Source organism: Elgaria multicarinata, chromosome 7 (genome assembly GCF_023053635.1).
Source record: "Elgaria multicarinata webbii isolate HBS135686 ecotype San Diego chromosome 7, rElgMul1.1.pri, whole genome shotgun sequence".
Classification (NCBI taxonomy): Eukaryota; Metazoa; Chordata; class Lepidosauria; order Squamata; family Anguidae; genus Elgaria; species Elgaria multicarinata.
The window spans coordinates 36,398,356-36,416,168 of NC_086177.1; the positions used below are offsets into that span (position 1 = coordinate 36,398,356).

The following is a 17,813-nucleotide window of genomic DNA, read 5'->3' on the forward strand; positions in this document are numbered from 1 at the left end:
CCCTCTTAGGCCCTTTCTGCACCTAAAGATTATCCCAGGAAAATGGAGGGATCGTCTCTGCCTGCTTCTGGGATCCCCTGTATGTCATTTATTTATCATTATTTATTATTATTTATTTAAAATATTTATATACCGCTCCCCATTGAAAATTTTTGGAGCGGTGTACAAGGTAAAATGAAAATAAAAACAGAATAAAGCAGTTAAAACAAAATTTAAAAGATGCAAAAACAGAAATCCAAGGCTGCATGTTAAAGAAAGGCTTCTTGGAATAAAGATGTTTTCAGGAGGTGCTGAAAGGAGTAAAAGGTTGGCGCCTGCCTGACCTCCAGAGGCAGGGAATTCCACAGGAGGGGCGCCACCACGCTGAAGGCTCTTCCTCTGGTGGATTCCAATCGGAGGATGGATCTAGGTGGAATCACCAGGAGCAGGCCCGCGGATGACCTCAGTGACCGGGCAGGTTGGTAAGGGAGAAGGCGCTCTCTCAGGTATCCCGGCCCCAAGTTGTTTAGGGCTTTGTACACAAGTACAAGAACCTTAAACCTGGCCCGGTAGCGAATAGGCAGCCAATGCAGTTCCCTCAGCAGAGGAGTTACATGCTGGAAAGGGGCAGCTCCAGACTTTACATGCACAGGGATGATCCCGGGACGATCCCTGGAAAAAAGGCAGGTGTAGAAAAGGCCGTAGACTAAATAAATAAATCATGGTTTTCCCAGCTGGTTTCTGAAAGTGTTAGAAAATCCAGCCAGGGGAGGGAGATTTGAAGGGGAAATTCTATGGGTGTCATCTCTTTTTCCCATGCACATGCTTCCCTTGTCCTTGCATTACCATCGCCTTGGCAATGTTTGGAAACATACATCAAAATGTTATTGCTGAAAGCTACAGCTACGTTTTGGTGAAGCTTCTGTAATATATTCCAGTAATTAATTAGTGAAATGGAAGTGAACAAAATTAAAAGTGTGTCTTCATTGCTTGGGGTTTGGGAATGAAAAAGAGCTTTAATCAATAACCTTGCTGCAATCTAGTTTTGTCTTCTAGGCTGCCTTATTTTGGACACTTTCTAAAGCTAGCTAAGGTGTACTATTGATTTCAGGTGGCTTCATGTTAATCATGCACTTGGAAGTAACAAATGTAGCACAGTCCTATGCATCTTTGCCACTGAATCTGATTGGATTTATAGTGCAATCCTATGCATGCTGGCTTAGAAATGGAATTCGCTTACTCCAAAGTAAATGTGTATAACAGGGATAGGCGACCCAGTGTCCTCCAGTTGTTTTGGATTATTTCCCATAATACCTGAAAAATTGCCATGTGCTGGCTAGGACTGTTGTTGTCCAAAACATCTGGAGGTCACCTGATTCTCTAGTCCTGGTGTATAACTGGACTACAGCTATAGCTCCAACATACCATTGTATTTCAGGGGTCCATCACACCTACTTTTTTTCCCCAAGTACAATCCGCGGTTTTCACCTCCATTTCATTAGTGTGTCAAGCACTCAGCCCTTTCACATGCCTTCCTGTTCGCCCTTCTGCTCTTGTGCCCGCCCCACCTTGTCCCCTTCTCCTTCCCTCTCCAGTTCATTGGTTCTTGTGGTTGATGGACATTGTGATGGGCGTGGGCTCCTTTCCCTCTGGTTTTGTTGTCTAGCATTTTAGCATTTCATTGGCTGGGCACCGTTTCTGCCTTTAGAGATAAGATGGTGTTTCCTTCTGTGCGGGGTCTTTGCGCACCTTCTCTCCCTCCCTCCCCCTTCCTGGTTTACTGGTTGAGTGGTTCTATGGTCTGGAAGAGAATCACCCCACCATCGTCTTTCGTCAGCAAGACCACCCTTCAACACCTCTCCCCTCCCCCCCAAGAAGGGATGTTCTGCGACATAGCGCGAGAACAGCAATACACGGGAATGGAAGGGTAGAGAAAAAATATTGCACTTTCCCCACCCCAGAAAAACACAGAAAATGGAGGGGAAGAGGTGAGATGACTGCAGGACAGGGATGACGTTGTGTGAGGGTTGCGGGGCAAAACGGTAAACAAGGCAGGACGACTGCAATAAAGCACTGGTGTGATGGAGCCCTCACTGTGCAGAACCAACCCAAGACATTTTGCTGCCTTAAGCAGTGGTGGCTGGTGGCTCCAATGTCCATGGAGCAGTGAACCTGCTCCAGGTTTCAGTCAGAACCAGTCGGAACTCTAAAGAAGCTACCCAAGACCGCACCTTGGATAGCTCTTTTAGAATTCTGACTAAGAACCTGGAGCCGATTCACTACCCCATTGACATCAGAGCCACCATCCTCCACTGGCCTTAAGTAAAATCCAAATGGTACCCCCTATCTCCACCCCTCAGCATCATGTTCTCTGCCATATATAGTGCTGTCCCAAGAGACTTTGTTGCCTGAGGCAAAGATAGTGTCCCCCCCCCATTCCATGTACTGAAGCCGATCAGATTGGCAGTTGAATCATATTTAAACACAGTCGATGGAACAACATCCACTACTATACTGAGAGTAGTCAGATGGCTTAGCAGGCACAGAGCAGACTAGCTTAGGGGGCTCAGAGGGAACAGTGGGAGGAGGCTTCTGCTGCCCCCTGCATCTGCTGCTTATGGCACCTGCCCTCGTTTTGCCTAATGGCCATGCATTACCTATCACACCTTCTAGTTTGCGGTAGGTCACATATGGATGTTGTTAATGGGATGTAGAGAGTGGAAGGAAGCTATTTTTAAACAGAATGTACACGTTGCATCAAGCCAATGTATGTTTAAACTTGATTTCAAGCATAGCAATTAAAACTAAACAAACTCATTTAAGTCTTGCTTGTGAAAATGACCTCTAAATGTCACTCCTTTAAAGCCTTGATAACAGAACATTTAGTCAGGGCTATAAAAATCTGAACTGTTATATAGCTGTAGCCAAGCAATACCACGAGATAAGAACAGAACTTGGCATTTGCACAGAATGTCATCTACCCTGTTCTGTATACTGTAACAATAACAAAGTTTCTACTTTAGTCTTATACAGATTAAAAAGATGGGCAGTGGTGTGTGTGTATGTGCGTATAAGCACACCCACACACCTACCTCATAATCCAGAGGAGGGTGAGCAGAAGCTTCTGGTGTCAGTTGAATGAGGAGTGTTTAACTGAAACAAAATAAAAATGAAAATGTGTTTAAATTGCATAATGTGCTCTGAGTGCACAATTTGGCACCAAATTCGGGGCAGGAGGGTCTGCAGAGCGCATGGCAGTTTTTTATTGTTGTAAATCACACAGCTTTTCAAAAGGCAATGAAAATTATAAATTTTATTCAGTGCTTTGAATGATCCGGAAGTGTATTATTCAAGCTAGTTAATCTGAAACTTGTTTGCAGCTAAATGGAGTCTGTTTTCCTTTAGAGCAGAACTTTTTCTGACTCTGCTCTGCCCTCTAGCGACCTTTACTGTTACTGTTTCGACAGACTACTGGCATTTCTGTATTATCAACGAAATGTGCCTTACATCATGAAACCCCTACATTTCCTAATCCAGGGGCTTATTATTAACCTGTACCAATGCAATGACCGAGGGGTAGCTTTGCCCTGGAGAAATAGTAATCTCCTGAGGGAATGGGACAAGATGGGAAATTGCCCTTGTCTCATGTCTTCTCTATGGGGCAGGCATTAAAATGTCCTCTCCTCATGCTCTTGCTATATTTCCTTAACTCCTACTCGTGCCAAAATGAAAGTAAGGCAAAATACTAGAAACAGTGCACCCATGACTAACTAATTTTATCCTGGTATTAGACTGCACTCTAACAGGATTACCAGTTGTCTGATTCTAAATTGACGTCAGATTTTGGTTTTTATTTTTCCTTCCACAGGACTGTGTGTGTGTGTGTGTGTGTGTGTGTTGCTGTTGTTGATGTTTGCAAAGCTGAACTTCAGTCCAACACAAACGGACAATCAATGTTTGCATACCCATGAATTTTATTAATGGTATTTTATTGATTATTGGAAAGGAAGTGTCTTAATTCTTGATTAGTGACAAACTAAATGACTGTGCCCTGGAACAGTTGGTCATGGAACTGACAAGAGGGGAGGCAAGCCTGGACTTAATTCTAAGTGGTGTTGCCCAGGACCTAATACGGGATGTAAATATTGTTGAACCAATTAGTAACAGTGACCACAGTGCTATCAGATTCAATATATACTTAAGTGGGAAATTGCCCAGGAAATCCAACACATTCACACTTGACTAAAAAAGATGAAACTTCTCTAAAATGAGGGAACTAGTGAAAAGAAAGTTGAAAGGGGGACTCAAGAGGGTTAAATCCTTGGAAAATGCATGGAGCTTACTCAAAAGCACAATAATAGAAGCTCAACTAAAATGTATTCGACAGGTTAGGAAAGGTAGCACCAAGTGCAAGAGGTCACCAGCATGGTTAACAAGCAGTGTCAAAAAAAGCTATTGAAGAAAAGAGGGCTTCCTTCAAAAAAGGGAAGTCTTGCCCAAGTGAGGAAAATAAAACCGAGCACAAGCTGGCACAAAGGAGATGCAAGCAAACAATAAGAGATGCCCCCCAAAAGCAGCATTTTGAAGAGCACCGCTAATAATATCAAGTCCAACAACGAAGAATTATTTAAAAATAACAGAAGCAAGAAACCAGCTAGGGAAGCAGTTGGACTGTTGGATGACAATGAAGGTAAGGATGTACTAAAGGAGGACAGGGAAATTGCAGAGAAGCTGAATGAATTCTTTGCATCCATGTTCACTGCAGAGGATACAGGACAGATGCCTGTGCCTGAACTGATGTTTTCAGGAAGGGAGTCTGAGGAACTGAGGCAAATAGTGGTGACAAAAGGTGAAGTTCTCAACCTTATTGACAAATTGAAAGCAAATAAATCACAAGGCCCAGATGGTATCCATCCTAGAGTTCTCAAAGAACTCAAATATGAATTTGCGGACCTCCTTACAAAAATATGCAATCTGTCCCTAAGCTCAGCCTCTGTAAAAGAGTACTGGAAGATGGCCAATGTAACACTAATTTTCAAAAAGGGATCCAGGGGGGATCCGGGAAATTACAGGCCAGTTAGCTTGACATTTGTTCCAAGTAAATTGGTTGAAAGCATTGTTAAAGACAAAATTAGTAAGCATATAGAAGAGCAGGTCCTGCTGAAGAAGAATCAACATGGCTTCTGCAAAGGCAACTCCTGTCTCACTAATCTACTAGAATTCTTTGAGAGTGTCAACAAACATGTAGACAAGGGTGATCCAGTGAACAATGTTTAATTGGACTTCCAAAAGACTTCTGATAAAGTCCCCCACCAAAGACTCCTGAATAAACTTAGTAGGCATCGAATAAGAGGAGAGGTCCTCTTCTGGATCAGTAACTGGTTAAAGAACAGAAAACAGAGTGTAGGAATAAATGGTTGGTTCTCCCGATGGAGGGAAGTAAATAGTGGGGTCCCATAGGGATCGGTATTGAGACCAATTCTTTTCAATTTGTTCATAAATGATCTGGAATTAGGAGTGAGCAGTGAAGTGGCCAAGTTTGCCGACAATACCAAATTATTTAAGGTTGTTAAAACACAAAGCGATTGTGAAGAGTTCCAAAGGGATCTCTCCAAGCTGGGAGAGTGGGCACCTAAATGGCAGATGCAGTTCAATGTAAGCAAATTGATGCACATTGATGCACATTGGGGCAAAAAAACCCAACTTCAAGTATAACTTAATGGAATCTGAGCTGGCGGTGACCGAACAAGAACGGGATCTTGGGGTTGTGGTGGACCGCTCGATGAAAATGTCCACCCAGTGTGAAGCCACTATAAAGAAGGCAAACTCCATGTTAGGCATTATTAGAAAAAGAATTGAGAATAAAACTGCCAGTATCCTACCGCCTTTATGCAAATCTATGGTACGACCACACTTAGAATACTGTGTACAGTTCTGGTCACCACACCTTTCACACCTTATAGAGCTGGAAAAAGTGCAGAAAAGGGCAACTAAAATGTTTAAGGGGCTGCAGCATCTCCCCCACGAGGGAAGGTTACATCAACTGGGATTATTTAGCTCAGAAAAAGGAGGCTAAGGGGAGACATGATAGAGATGTACAAAATTATGCATGGTATGGAGAATGTGGATAGGGAGACATTTTTCTCCCTCTCTCAAAATACTAGAACCTGGGGTCATCCCATGAAGCTGATTGGTGGGTGATCCAGGACAAATAAAAGAAAGGACTTCTTCACACAGTGCATAGCTAAATTATGGAACTCACTACCACAAGATGTAGTGACGGCCACCAATTTGGATGGCTTTAAAAGGGGGTTGGATTAATTCCTGGAGGCAAAGGCTATCAGTGGCTACTAGCCCTGATGGTTGTGTGCTATTTCCAGTATTCAAGGCAGTAAGCCTGTGTGCACCAGTTGCTGGGGAACATGGGTGGGAGGGTGCTGCTGTACCATGTCCTGCTTGTTCAGTCCTGGTTGATGGCTGGTTAGCCACTGTGTAAACAGAGTGCTGGACTAGATGGATCTTTGATCTGATCCAGCATGGCACTTATGTTCTTATGTACATCCTGCTGATCTCTCTTTCCAAGCACGGAACTGGTATGCAAGAGTATACCATATTATGAAAAAAACATGCTGGCTATAGTTTAAGTTTATGCATGTTTATTTAGAAGTAAGAGTCTCAAGTTCAATACAGCTTCCTACTTTAAAAGTAATTCCCAACATTACATTACTGTATCTTTAAGTAGAAGTATACTCTCTGCTCTATTAAATTCTAATAAAGCAATATAGATATTAGATATTTATACAGGAGCTGGCTAAGAGCCGGGAAATTCCCAGTTCCATCAGCTCACTAGGGAGCCTTAGGCAAATATAATTCAATATCTATAATAAGTGGCTACTGAGATCACTAGGGATAAAAGATCACTGAGACAATGTATGTGCATTACTTTGAACAGTTCATAGAACTATTCATGGAACATAAAAACATCATATTTTATGGGCCAGATTTGTCCACATCAATTTATTCTAATTTTGCCCTGTAACACTTTTATCAGGGATGTTGTTGAAGTAGAAAACAGTATGATGATAATCCATCAGCTAGCTATTTCTAAGTCAATGAAGTAGATTGACTTTAAATCTTATCATCAAACAGCTACAGTAAGATGAAGATCACAGCATAAATTAATATTTAGCATCATCTATTTCACTAACAATACTACAGCTTCATACACGGTTCGAGTACCTATACCAACATCCCCCTAATGCATACATAGTACCAAACCCCTCCATTAAAACGCTACCATCCTTCGCTCCCTTCACCTAGCTACTACACCACAATATACTTTCTCATACAGCAGCTCTGTTCCATCGGCAATTTATAGGAGGTGTGAACCACGTGCTGATGTCATCGCGCGAGCTTGCGCATGACGAAAGGGAACGCTAGCTACCAACGTAGACACAAATTGATCAAAAGTGTAGAGTGACACATAGTCTTAAAAGAAATATATCAACATTTTCACACAGTTAAGCCCTGAGTTAGAAACGGCAGCAACTCCTCTACTTGCTGATATATTTTGGAGGTTCGTTTTGGCGGGACGACACATGGTGCTTATTCACTTACAGGTTGTGAAATTCCTGGATTTCTCCATTCATTTCTATGGGCAGGTACCACTTCCACTTCAGGAGAGATGGTTTCTCTCACGGAAACCCGGAAATTCCCTATCCAGGCAGTGCTATAATGTTCTCTATACTATTTATACCTCTATGGCCCTGCAGGCCTTCTCTTCCTCCCTTCTTCCTCTGACGAACGGTTGGATAGGGCGGCCCCGGGTGGGCGGGGTTTCTGTTGACAGGCGTAGCGCGTGAAGGAACGGTCGACGGTTAGGTTGGTCTCCTGTCGGGCGTACGTTAGAAGCTCCGCCCCTCCCGCGGTGTCCCGTGCTTCCCGGGTGCCGCAGTGAACTTGAGCCTTCCAGCTTGTGCGTCCAAGTGCTGGAGCGGAGTGCGCGCGCGAGCCGGAGGGGGAAGATGTTTGAGAGCCTGCGCGAGCGGCTCCTCAGCGTCCAGCAGGATTTGACCTCAGGGTGAGTAACGGCCGCCGCGAGAAAGTTGCTGTGGGTCCCTGACCCGTTGAAGGAAGGGGGGCGCGGGCGGACAGGGCTGGTGGGGAAGGGGCGAAGTGGGGCTGAGAAAGCGCAGGCTCCTCTCAGGGCTCCGCTCATGACAGACGGGCTGTGGGGCGTTAGCGCCGCGCGGTTTATCTCCGCGGTCCTGTAAAGACGCATTCCAGAAGTAGCACCACCAGCCGCCTCAGTCTGCGCTAACAAACAATCCAACAACAGGAACCCGAGGCAACTTGAAGACGAAGCGTTGTATCCAGTGTTTGTCCTACTTAGAGTAGACCCCATTGCCATGAATGGGATTTAAATCAGACTGACATTGGATGCAACCCACTGGACATAACCCGAAGGCTGTAGTCCTTGGCACGCTTCGTTGGGAGCTCAAGCCCCAATGAACACAGTGGGGTGAAGTTCTGAGTGTATTGGGCAGGGCTGTAAGAAATGCATGGCGACTTCAGCTTATGTGGGCAAGAGTCCTACTTCATCAAACAAACATGTGTAGGTACTGGAATCTTATGCTCTGAGATTTTATTTCTCTCTTGAGTATGTTGTCACAAATAATGCTGCATGGGGTGGTTAACTTGGGCAAAAAGATCTATAAGAAGGGGGTGTTGCTCTTTTGCATGTGTGGACCTTCACAAAAACACATTCTATTATTATGGATTTATTAACCTTGAATAATAGTGATGTCCTGGTTCTGATTTCCCAAATTGCTAAGCCTAATTTAGACTTGTTGATTCATACTCAAACTGGTTCTCAGAGAGTGCAAATTCCTCCACTCTGTTTCCCCACTTTTTTGAAGCTTTTGCAAAAGGGCAGCTAATCTGAGATTAGAGTACATTACCTACAGTATGGTTTCATCTCCTTGGAATAACAGTTCCAACCAAGGTAATAGGTTCCCTTTTCCTCTCTCCTCAGCTTTTACAACCTGATGTAGTTCTTCTGTAACTTGTAGCCTTCCATCTTCCAGTATGCAGCTCATGTGACTTTACCATCAGGCTTAAAAAATTGGCAGCAGAATTTAGTTCTTTGTGAGAAGATTATCATTTTCATGTCTTACGAATGCTGTTTCCATTGTTACAGTTCTTGTTCACATGGCTGCTTTAAATCACTCTTTTGATTAAAACCAAATGTGGGATCAAATTATGCGATTGTCTACATGTGGGTTTAATGAAAAACTGGACCCTATTGGCATACCCAGGTGTGAATCATGAGCGGACCTCAATTTATTCTTTTTATGCATTATAATTTACTTCACCAATCCTAGCTTGAGTACTTGCACGAAGGCTATAATGTGATAGGCCCTCTTTGTTTTGTTGTGTTGATGATACTTATTTTAAAGACTATTCCACTCATTGCAGAATGTCACTCCTTACCATTGAAATCGTATTTGATCATCCCATCCTTCGTGTTTGTACATCAACTCTATGGCAGTTAAAATGTAAAACAGACAATGCAGAATTTTAAAACAGACAATGCAGAATTTTAAAGAGAATATACCTATACAGCTATAGGGCAGTATCCCTCACTGTTTGTGTGCATGCAGAACTGACGGAACAACCAAAAACAAGTGGCAACATATTTTTTTTCTGGAATGGGGCAGGTCAGCGGAGTTCTCAGAAGGGAGCTGTGCTGACCTGTCCTGGACATGAGTTTTCGCTCGTTTTTGAAGCTGTTTCAGTAACTACTAGTTCCTGTTGCGCTAGTGGTCTGTTCTGCTGATGCAACAGAACTAGCAGAGGCACAGCAGCAATATAGGATACCATAGGCATCTTTCAGTGTTTTACTTACACTTTTTTCAGTATCTACAAAAGCACAGGTTCTGCTGATGTTATTTCAGGCTAAAGAAGATGAAATAGCAGCCATCTGTAAAGTGACTTTGAACTTCTGAGATGATTTACTACAGCCCTAGGTCTAAATAAAAATTGTGGACCCCTTTATTTAATAATTTGAAGTACAAGAGTTGACATGCAAAAGTAGTGAGAGATACATTCTGTGCTCTCAAGTGAAAACGAAAATGAGTACTGAATGACATCCTGTTAATAGAAAAAACCTTAATGACAGTGGCAAAAGGCAGGAGACGTTAATGAAATTACTTATTGTAGAGTAGAATAATGACATGATGGCAGCTATGACATGGACTCAGTTCCTACAATTGCTGTGTTATATCTACAAAAAAGCATATATGAGTGATTGTTTTGTGGGAAACGTGGAAAGAGTAGCTTTTACTTATTTATCAAAGTGAAAGAATGTCAGAAAGTTGAGTCCTGCTTTATTCTTCAATACAGGTTGAGGTGGGGAATTCCAGCTGTTTCCCCCCCCCCCCTTGGAACTAATAACAGCAGAGTTTCTCATGGAATTTATCATTGCTTCACAGATCTTGTATCTTGCCAGAAACGATAGCTCTAGATGATTCACTGATCTAAATCAAATACTTTTTTTTAACAAGACACTCAGTTGTTGCCAGTTGTTTGTGGTCAGCTAGTTAGATCAATTTCGTAGTTTCAGGTTATTTGTTGTTCCTAATTCTTTTCTTTCAGACGCAGTCCCTATTAACAATGACTATAAATACTGTTCAGATGTTGCATCTGAATGCCAAAGCCTACTTGCCTAATTAAACCGTATCTCAATAACTCGATTTGGGCTTTGCTTTCTCTGATGTCCACACTGGCTTTGGAGATGAGGCAGCGGGATGTTTGAATTGAGCTGTTGAAGTTATCGGTTTTATTATATAATGTTTTCATTTAAGACATTTATGCATCCCCCATCATAAAACATCTGAAGGCAGTTCATAAAGCATTTTTAAATCCAAAACAATTAAAAAACAATAAAAAACAACACAACTGTACTCAACTAGACAAAAGAGCAGACTGAAAAACTGTCATTACCAGGGCTTAAAGTATATGCTTATTAAAATGATGAACGTAATAAAAATGATATCTAAATGGTTATAAAGTATGTGCTGTGTGATGTTCTTTGGGGAGGGTGTTCTACAGCTGGAGTACAACAAATGAAAAGTCTTCTCTTTTGCTGTGTTTTTCTAGGTTGAAGACTTTAGGTGACAAATCAAGAGAAACCAAAATAAGTAAACAGAGGTACTGTTGGATATTTTTATGTACACTTTATTTCTTTTTGGTTCATTGTAACGTTCCACCCTCTAAACTTCTAGGTGGTAGATATATCAGTTAACAGCAGACATTACCCTTGCACCAGTGGAGAGGTGGAGTCTGTTCTGTGTGTCTTCCTCAGTTGTAGTTTTTATCAAAGGGCTAGAGAAACTTTGATTTATCTTATTACGCAACATTTCCTGAGCAGTCCTTAGTGTCCTTGCTGATTATTTTGTTTGAGGGTTCTAACATCTTAATTACAGAGCAAGTTGCTAAAAAATTTTTAATGAAGCTGTCCAGATCCGTCTCACTATGATTGTTTCATGATTCTGGTCTTAAATTTCTGTGTGCTTTATTTTCAGTTCATTTTTTAAATTCGGTATGTTTGTAGTTGGTAGACTGTAAATAATAAACTACTAATATATTAGCAGCAGAGCCCTGCTGCATCAAAGGAAACCAAAAATATTTTAGAATATTTTAATTGGATGTAGTTAACTGTAGGAAAAACTGTAGTGTTTATTGCAAAAAAAAAAAATCTCCCTACATGATTGCCCTAGACACTGTTAATACTTGCAACCTGGTGGTTAAACCGGTGTTTTGGCAATTCTAATCATTAATTTAAGTAGCCTTGTAGGATTTCTGCACTCTAATACATTCTTATAATTTTTATTACAGGACAGTACAATGTTTGCCAGAGTTTTCTGCTGGATTAGTTCTGCTGAGCAGGTAAATTCATTCTTGTGTGATAACCTCACGATTAGACTACTGTAATGCGTTCTATGTGGGGCTACTCATGTATGTATTTCGGGAGCTGCAGCTTGTGCAGAACACAGCAGCTAGGGTGCTCACTGGGATGCCTAGCTCTGCTCACATAAAACCAGTGTTAAAAGAACTGCATTGGCTGCCTGTTAGCTACCGAGCCATGTACAAGGTAATGCTATTATCTGACAAAGCCCTAAACAACTTGGGACCAGGATACCTAGCAGACTGCCTTCCCTTATACACACCCAGGCGACATTTACGATCTTCAGAGGAGGCCCTGCTTGTCATTCTGAGACAAAGAGAATGTTGTCATGAAGCACCTCGACAGCGGGCCTTCTCTGTAGCGGCACCCACCCTTGGGAAAACCCTCCCTCGTGTGGTTCAGAAGGCGGAAAATGTAATATCTTTTAAACGCCTTCTAAAAACATATCTCTTTAGACAAGCCTTCTCTGGACTAACTTACTTTGGTTTTATGTGGTTTTAAAGTTTTAAATTGTGCTAGCATAAGGAACCACTAGCAAAATGCCAATATCATTCTCCAGGGAATCTGTTGTGCCATCTAACGCTATTCTCATTGAATATATTCAACTTACTCCCATGTATGTGTGTATAAAATTGTGCAGTCCTAGCCAAATCTACACAGAATAAGTCACACTGAATTCAGTGGAGTGAGTATAGGATTGCAGTTTATTTTGTTAATCTCATTGGATGACTAAAGCACAAACTAATATTTGCAGTGTAGGTAGCATTCTTAAACAGTTTTGGTTCAGATTGGGAAATCTTACTGTTTTTCAGAAAGGCGCATTTCATATGCTTTCATTTACATTTTTTTCCTGGAAATATGGCTTATTTCTTGAAATTGTTTGGTGTAACCATACATTTGCAAACTCTCCAAATTGATAGTTTTTTTGTTTAACCATATTGGGCAAGTGACCACCTAAGGATTTAAAGCATGTGTTGTTTATTACCTCAGATTTGTAGACCTCATTGTTTCTGAGAAGAGCTTGAAAAGTATGAACACCGGTAATTCTCAAATGCCAGAGGGAGGCTTCTTGGTATAAGCATGTATTTTCTTGGTACTGAATTTCACAGTGATCTTAAGTTGCAATCTTAAACACAGTTTCCTGAGAGCAAGGCCATGGCTAGACTAGGCCTATATCCCGGGATCATCCCTGTGCTGCATCCAAATGACGCACAGGGGACACTGGGAGCAGGCAGGGACGACCCCTTCATTTGCCTGGGATAATCCTTAGGTCTAGCTAAGGCCTAAGTCTCAGTGCATATGTTTTTGCTGTTAGGCTCTCTATAAAATTCTGACAGCCAGCTTGTGTTTTTTTTAAGCTTAATTACTGCAGTTTTGTGGAGTGCTTAACAAAATAAAGCAGAGGTGCTACAAATGTGTTGAATGCATTATAAACTGGCCCATTGTCAAAGGACTATCTTTCTTCTTTACAGTAAATAATAAGCACTTCAGTTCAGCACAGTTGGGTATGCTTGTGGCCATCATCTTAAGTATAAGCTTAAATATAAGCTCCAATATTATCACTTATTTTATTTTGTGAAGGTATGAAGATACATGGGCAGCTCTTCACAGAGGAGCAAAAGAATCTGCAAAAGCTGGAGAGGTAAATATTTACCAAAACTAATATGCAAACTTTTTTAATTTAAAAATTACTCTTTGGAATTTAGGGATTTGACATTCAGGAAGGCAACACCTTTCATCTGAGTGTTCTCCATATAGCATATGTTAGTTAGAATCTTAAATGCTGATGATTTTTAGAGAGTTCAAGTTTTTAAATGTTTAAGTTTAGTATCTCAGGTCTTGTTTTAATTGGCAACATACAGATTAAGGCCATGGATGACTAACTTAAGTCTCATTGATTTCATTGGGTCTATTCTAAACATGACTAAATTGGGATCCAAACCAATATATTTATAAAAAATATGCAATATATATCAGTTTACATATTTTCTTGCATCTTATCTGCAGAAATAGTATGTAACCAAACACATTTAGCTTCCGTTTCAAGTAAGCCAATAATAATAATAATAATAATAATAATAATAATAATAATAATAATAATAATAATAATACATTTTTTACCTGCCTCTGGATCGAGGCGGGGAACAACACTAAAAACAATATAATACATACAATTAATTAAAAGAGCATATAAAACCAATACAATATTAAAATAATATTAGTCACTATACTATTGTATGGCATGCAGTAACATGCTTGCTGTTAAACCTGTTCCAGAAGCAAGTGCATATGCAAAATTTTAATTCTGCTGATAGACATTTTCACTTGTGCAAGTGCTTTTCATATTACATTTTGTCTTACCTTTTCTCCAAGTCCCCCCAAAATTATTAATTCTAAATGTTTATAGGTGTATTGAAAATGTACATCTATGCAATGTACATTCTCCATGAATATGGACATATCTGTTTGCAGGAACCAGCACAATTCATATTATTCTGTGCTAAGCATCACACTTCCATTTCTCTCCTTGTATATGTTTGTGTAAATACAGGCAGTTAGTTTAACATGCATCTAACTCAACTGAAGCTGTGGAAGTGCTGAAGTGTTGTCCATGATCAGTAATGTACTTAATGGGGGCCAAACTAAAGGACAATCTAGGTAAGACAAAGGTGTTGTGAGTGGGTGATTCATCTGAAGTGGAAAGTGATATTCAGTTGTTCTAGGTAGGGTTGTATTCCCCGAAAGGTCAGGTTCACAGTTCAGATTGAGCCCTATCTTTGGAGACTCAGGTGTCTTTGTGGTGTGAAACACCTTCCACTAAGTGCAGCTTGTATGCCAGCTCAACATCTCCTAGACAAGGAGAGCCAAACTACAGTTATCCACGCTTGTTTACACTTTTGCGATGCATTGTACATGGAGCTACCTCTGTTCAGAAACTACAATAGCACTATCGTTAACAGGCACTGGCCATATGGAACATATTGCATCAGTTTTGGTACAGCTAGATGACAAAGATGCTGGTGAAGTTCTTTTGAAGTGAGCTTGGAGGGCTTCTTAAAATCCCATCTCAACAGTGAAATAGAAGACTGTATAAAATTCATCCTTATGTTGTTGGCTGCCTTAGCTATTTGCAGAATGGCAAATATGTAAAAATGTTATTTACTTATTTATTGATATATATGAATTGCTTAAAAATAAATTTCTAAGTGATATGCAGACAGTTCTGTATAAAACTATGAAATACTGCACAAAAGCTAAAAGACTAGAGCAGGCAAGACAAGATTACTATTCTGGGAACGACAGTTAGAACAAGTAAAATTTTAAAAGGCCTGAAAAACGCAGAAGGGTTGATGCCTTTCTAATTTGTACTGGTCAGGAGTTCCAGAGATTGAGTATTGCAATACTAATGGCCCCATTTTGAGCCATCATGAACCAGACCTATGATATCTTAGGCACCACAAAGAGGGTATCTCCTGAGCAACTTAGGTTGGTAGGGGATCAGGCAATATCTTAAGTATCCTAGTTCTGAGTTGTTTAGGACTTTGACAACAAGTACAAAGATCTTAAAACTGGCCAAGTATTTTGTAGGCAGCTAGCACAGTTTCCTCAGCATAGTGTAATATGCTGGCGATAAACCAACTGCAGGTTCCAGACCAAACTTAAGGGAAGTTAAGCATAAAATGTATTGCAATAATCTTATTTTGAGATTATCAGTGTATGGACTACAGTGGCCAAGCTCTCCATATCAAGGAATGACTGTAGCTAACTTACCAGCTGAATCTGATAAAAGACACTCCCAGTCATAACCTGAAGACACCTGCAACTCCAATGACAGTGCTGGATCAAGGAGCAGCTTCTTGATCCAGGTTATGCCCCTGCTCCTTCAGGGGAGTGCAACTTTCATCCAGAACAGGCTGCTGACCCAATTCCTGGAGACTCAAACCATTCACCCACAACACCTTCAGCTTGCTAGGATTCAGACTATGTTTATTGACCCTCATCCAACACTGATCCAAGGCTTGCACATCCTTCTCAAATTCAGACATTACAGAGAAATGGAGTTTGATATCCTCAGTGTATTATTGGTACTTCACTCCAAATCTCTAATGATCATTCCCAACAGTCTCATATGTATGCTAAAAGCAATGCGGACAAAATAGTGCCCTGCATTACCCCACAGCCTGTGACACCCCAGGGGGGCAATGAGCAATTCCCCAAAACTCTCTGAATCCAACCCTGCATAAAGGACCAGAACCATCGAAGAACAGTGCCATCGATACCCATTGTATGAAGTCGATTCAGGAGGATACCATAGTCAACGGTATCAAAAGCCACGAAACATTCCGGTAAGAGCAACAGGGTAGCAGCACGCCCCTTGCCCCTCAATTAATTTTCAATAGAAGGTTTTGTAAACTTTAAAATGAGTAGTAGAAATAATTGCTTAATTGACACACATTTTTATTTGATCCTTTTTAATATATATAATAGAGTTGAATTTAAACTTATATTCTGAATTAAACCTATTACCCAATACTGCTAAAGACAGATGTCTGAAGCTTGTGATTGTAGCAGGAAAGATGTGAATACACTAATGGATAAGAGTTGGTTGAATAGACTATGTAATACAGCAATAACGAAAACAATTCTAGTTGATGTTAAATTGACCTGATTGTAATCAAAGTAAATAGCACTGATTTACTTATGGAAAGACTATGGGTAGGTATACTTCTTAGATAATATAGTTGCAGAAGTGGAAAAATAATACACTATTTTTGATCTAGAGTGTTTTTGTCTTGAGTTTGAAATACTTATTTGTCTTTCCTTTTTTAAAAAAGATCATTGTTTCTAAGTCCCATGGAAGTAATTGCTGTAAATTAGACACGGCTGACATTTTCAGTTGTTATTAAATATAGCTGGCCATTGTGAACACAAATCTACTGCTTACGAAGTCATTTTTTTGGCTAATATCTGGCTTGTCAGCTTGTTCAGAGGCTTGAAAGTAGGTTGTAACAAATTTAATAATATTAGTTTTATTCTTGGTTTTAAACATTGCAGCTGGTGGATAGTGAAGTTGTGATGCTTTCTGCCCACTGGGAGAAGAAAAGAAGTAGTCTCTTAGACCTTCAGGAACAGCTCCAGCAAATTCCAGTATTTTTAGCAGATTTGGAATCCACAACAGCTAGCTTGAGTAAGTTGTGTTTGCTTTATTTATTTAATAGACGTATCCTCACTTTTTAGGAAAAAATACCCCAAGGCAGCTTGCGAAAAACATAAAAACAGAAATGTTAAAGCAGTAGAGCTGAACTTATAGTAATGAATCAGCCTGCACAAATAAAGACCAAATATAAATGGTTTTCCTGAATAAGAATGTTTTGGGGTGCATTTAGAAGTGCAGATGGAGGGGTTTGCTGGGTTTTCCTGGGATTTTCTCAGGGTGGGGAGTTTAATAACAGAGGTGCTACTGCAAAAATTGCCCTTTGTCTGGCACTCATGAGTCTGATTTAAAAGGAGACTGGAGAAGATGATCTTAAGCATGAGGAGGTCCATATGGGCCAAGGTGGTCCTTTATATAACTGGGTCCCAGACAGTATAAGTCTTTAAAATCAAAAGAAGCACCTTAAATTCAAACTGGAAATAAATTGGTAGCAACTTAAAATACTGTAGGATAAGGTTTTTATTATTGAACTACCTTGTGTCTACCAACATCATGGTGGCAGCAATTTGAACCAATTGAAGTTTCCAAACTTTCTTTAAGTGCAGCCTCAAAGGAATTCTCAGTTGTGTTTTGGTTTGCTCCTGCATCTTCTGCCTCATAATCCTTGTAATTGCCTAATTTCAATCTCTCACTTGTGGGAAATCTTCCTTT

At 40.6% G+C, this 17,813-nt stretch overlaps 1 protein-coding gene across 1 annotated transcript in view; it reads left to right on the forward strand.

Annotated features, from left to right (window-relative positions):
- Nucleotides 1-7,909: 7,909 nt before the first annotated feature.
- DTNBP1 (dystrobrevin binding protein 1) overlaps nt 7,910-17,813 on the forward strand; it is a 62,396-nt gene continuing 52,492 nt past the window's right edge. Inside the window, exons 1-5 of the mRNA XM_063130414.1 lie at nt 7,910-8,059; nt 11,140-11,190; nt 11,878-11,928; nt 13,529-13,589; nt 17,003-17,135. Coding sequence (XP_062986484.1) covers nt 8,004-8,059; nt 11,140-11,190; nt 11,878-11,928; nt 13,529-13,589; nt 17,003-17,135 — 352 coding nt within the window. The 5' untranslated portion in view covers nt 7,910-8,003. The remainder of the gene's footprint in view (nt 8,060-11,139; nt 11,191-11,877; nt 11,929-13,528; nt 13,590-17,002; nt 17,136-17,813) is intronic.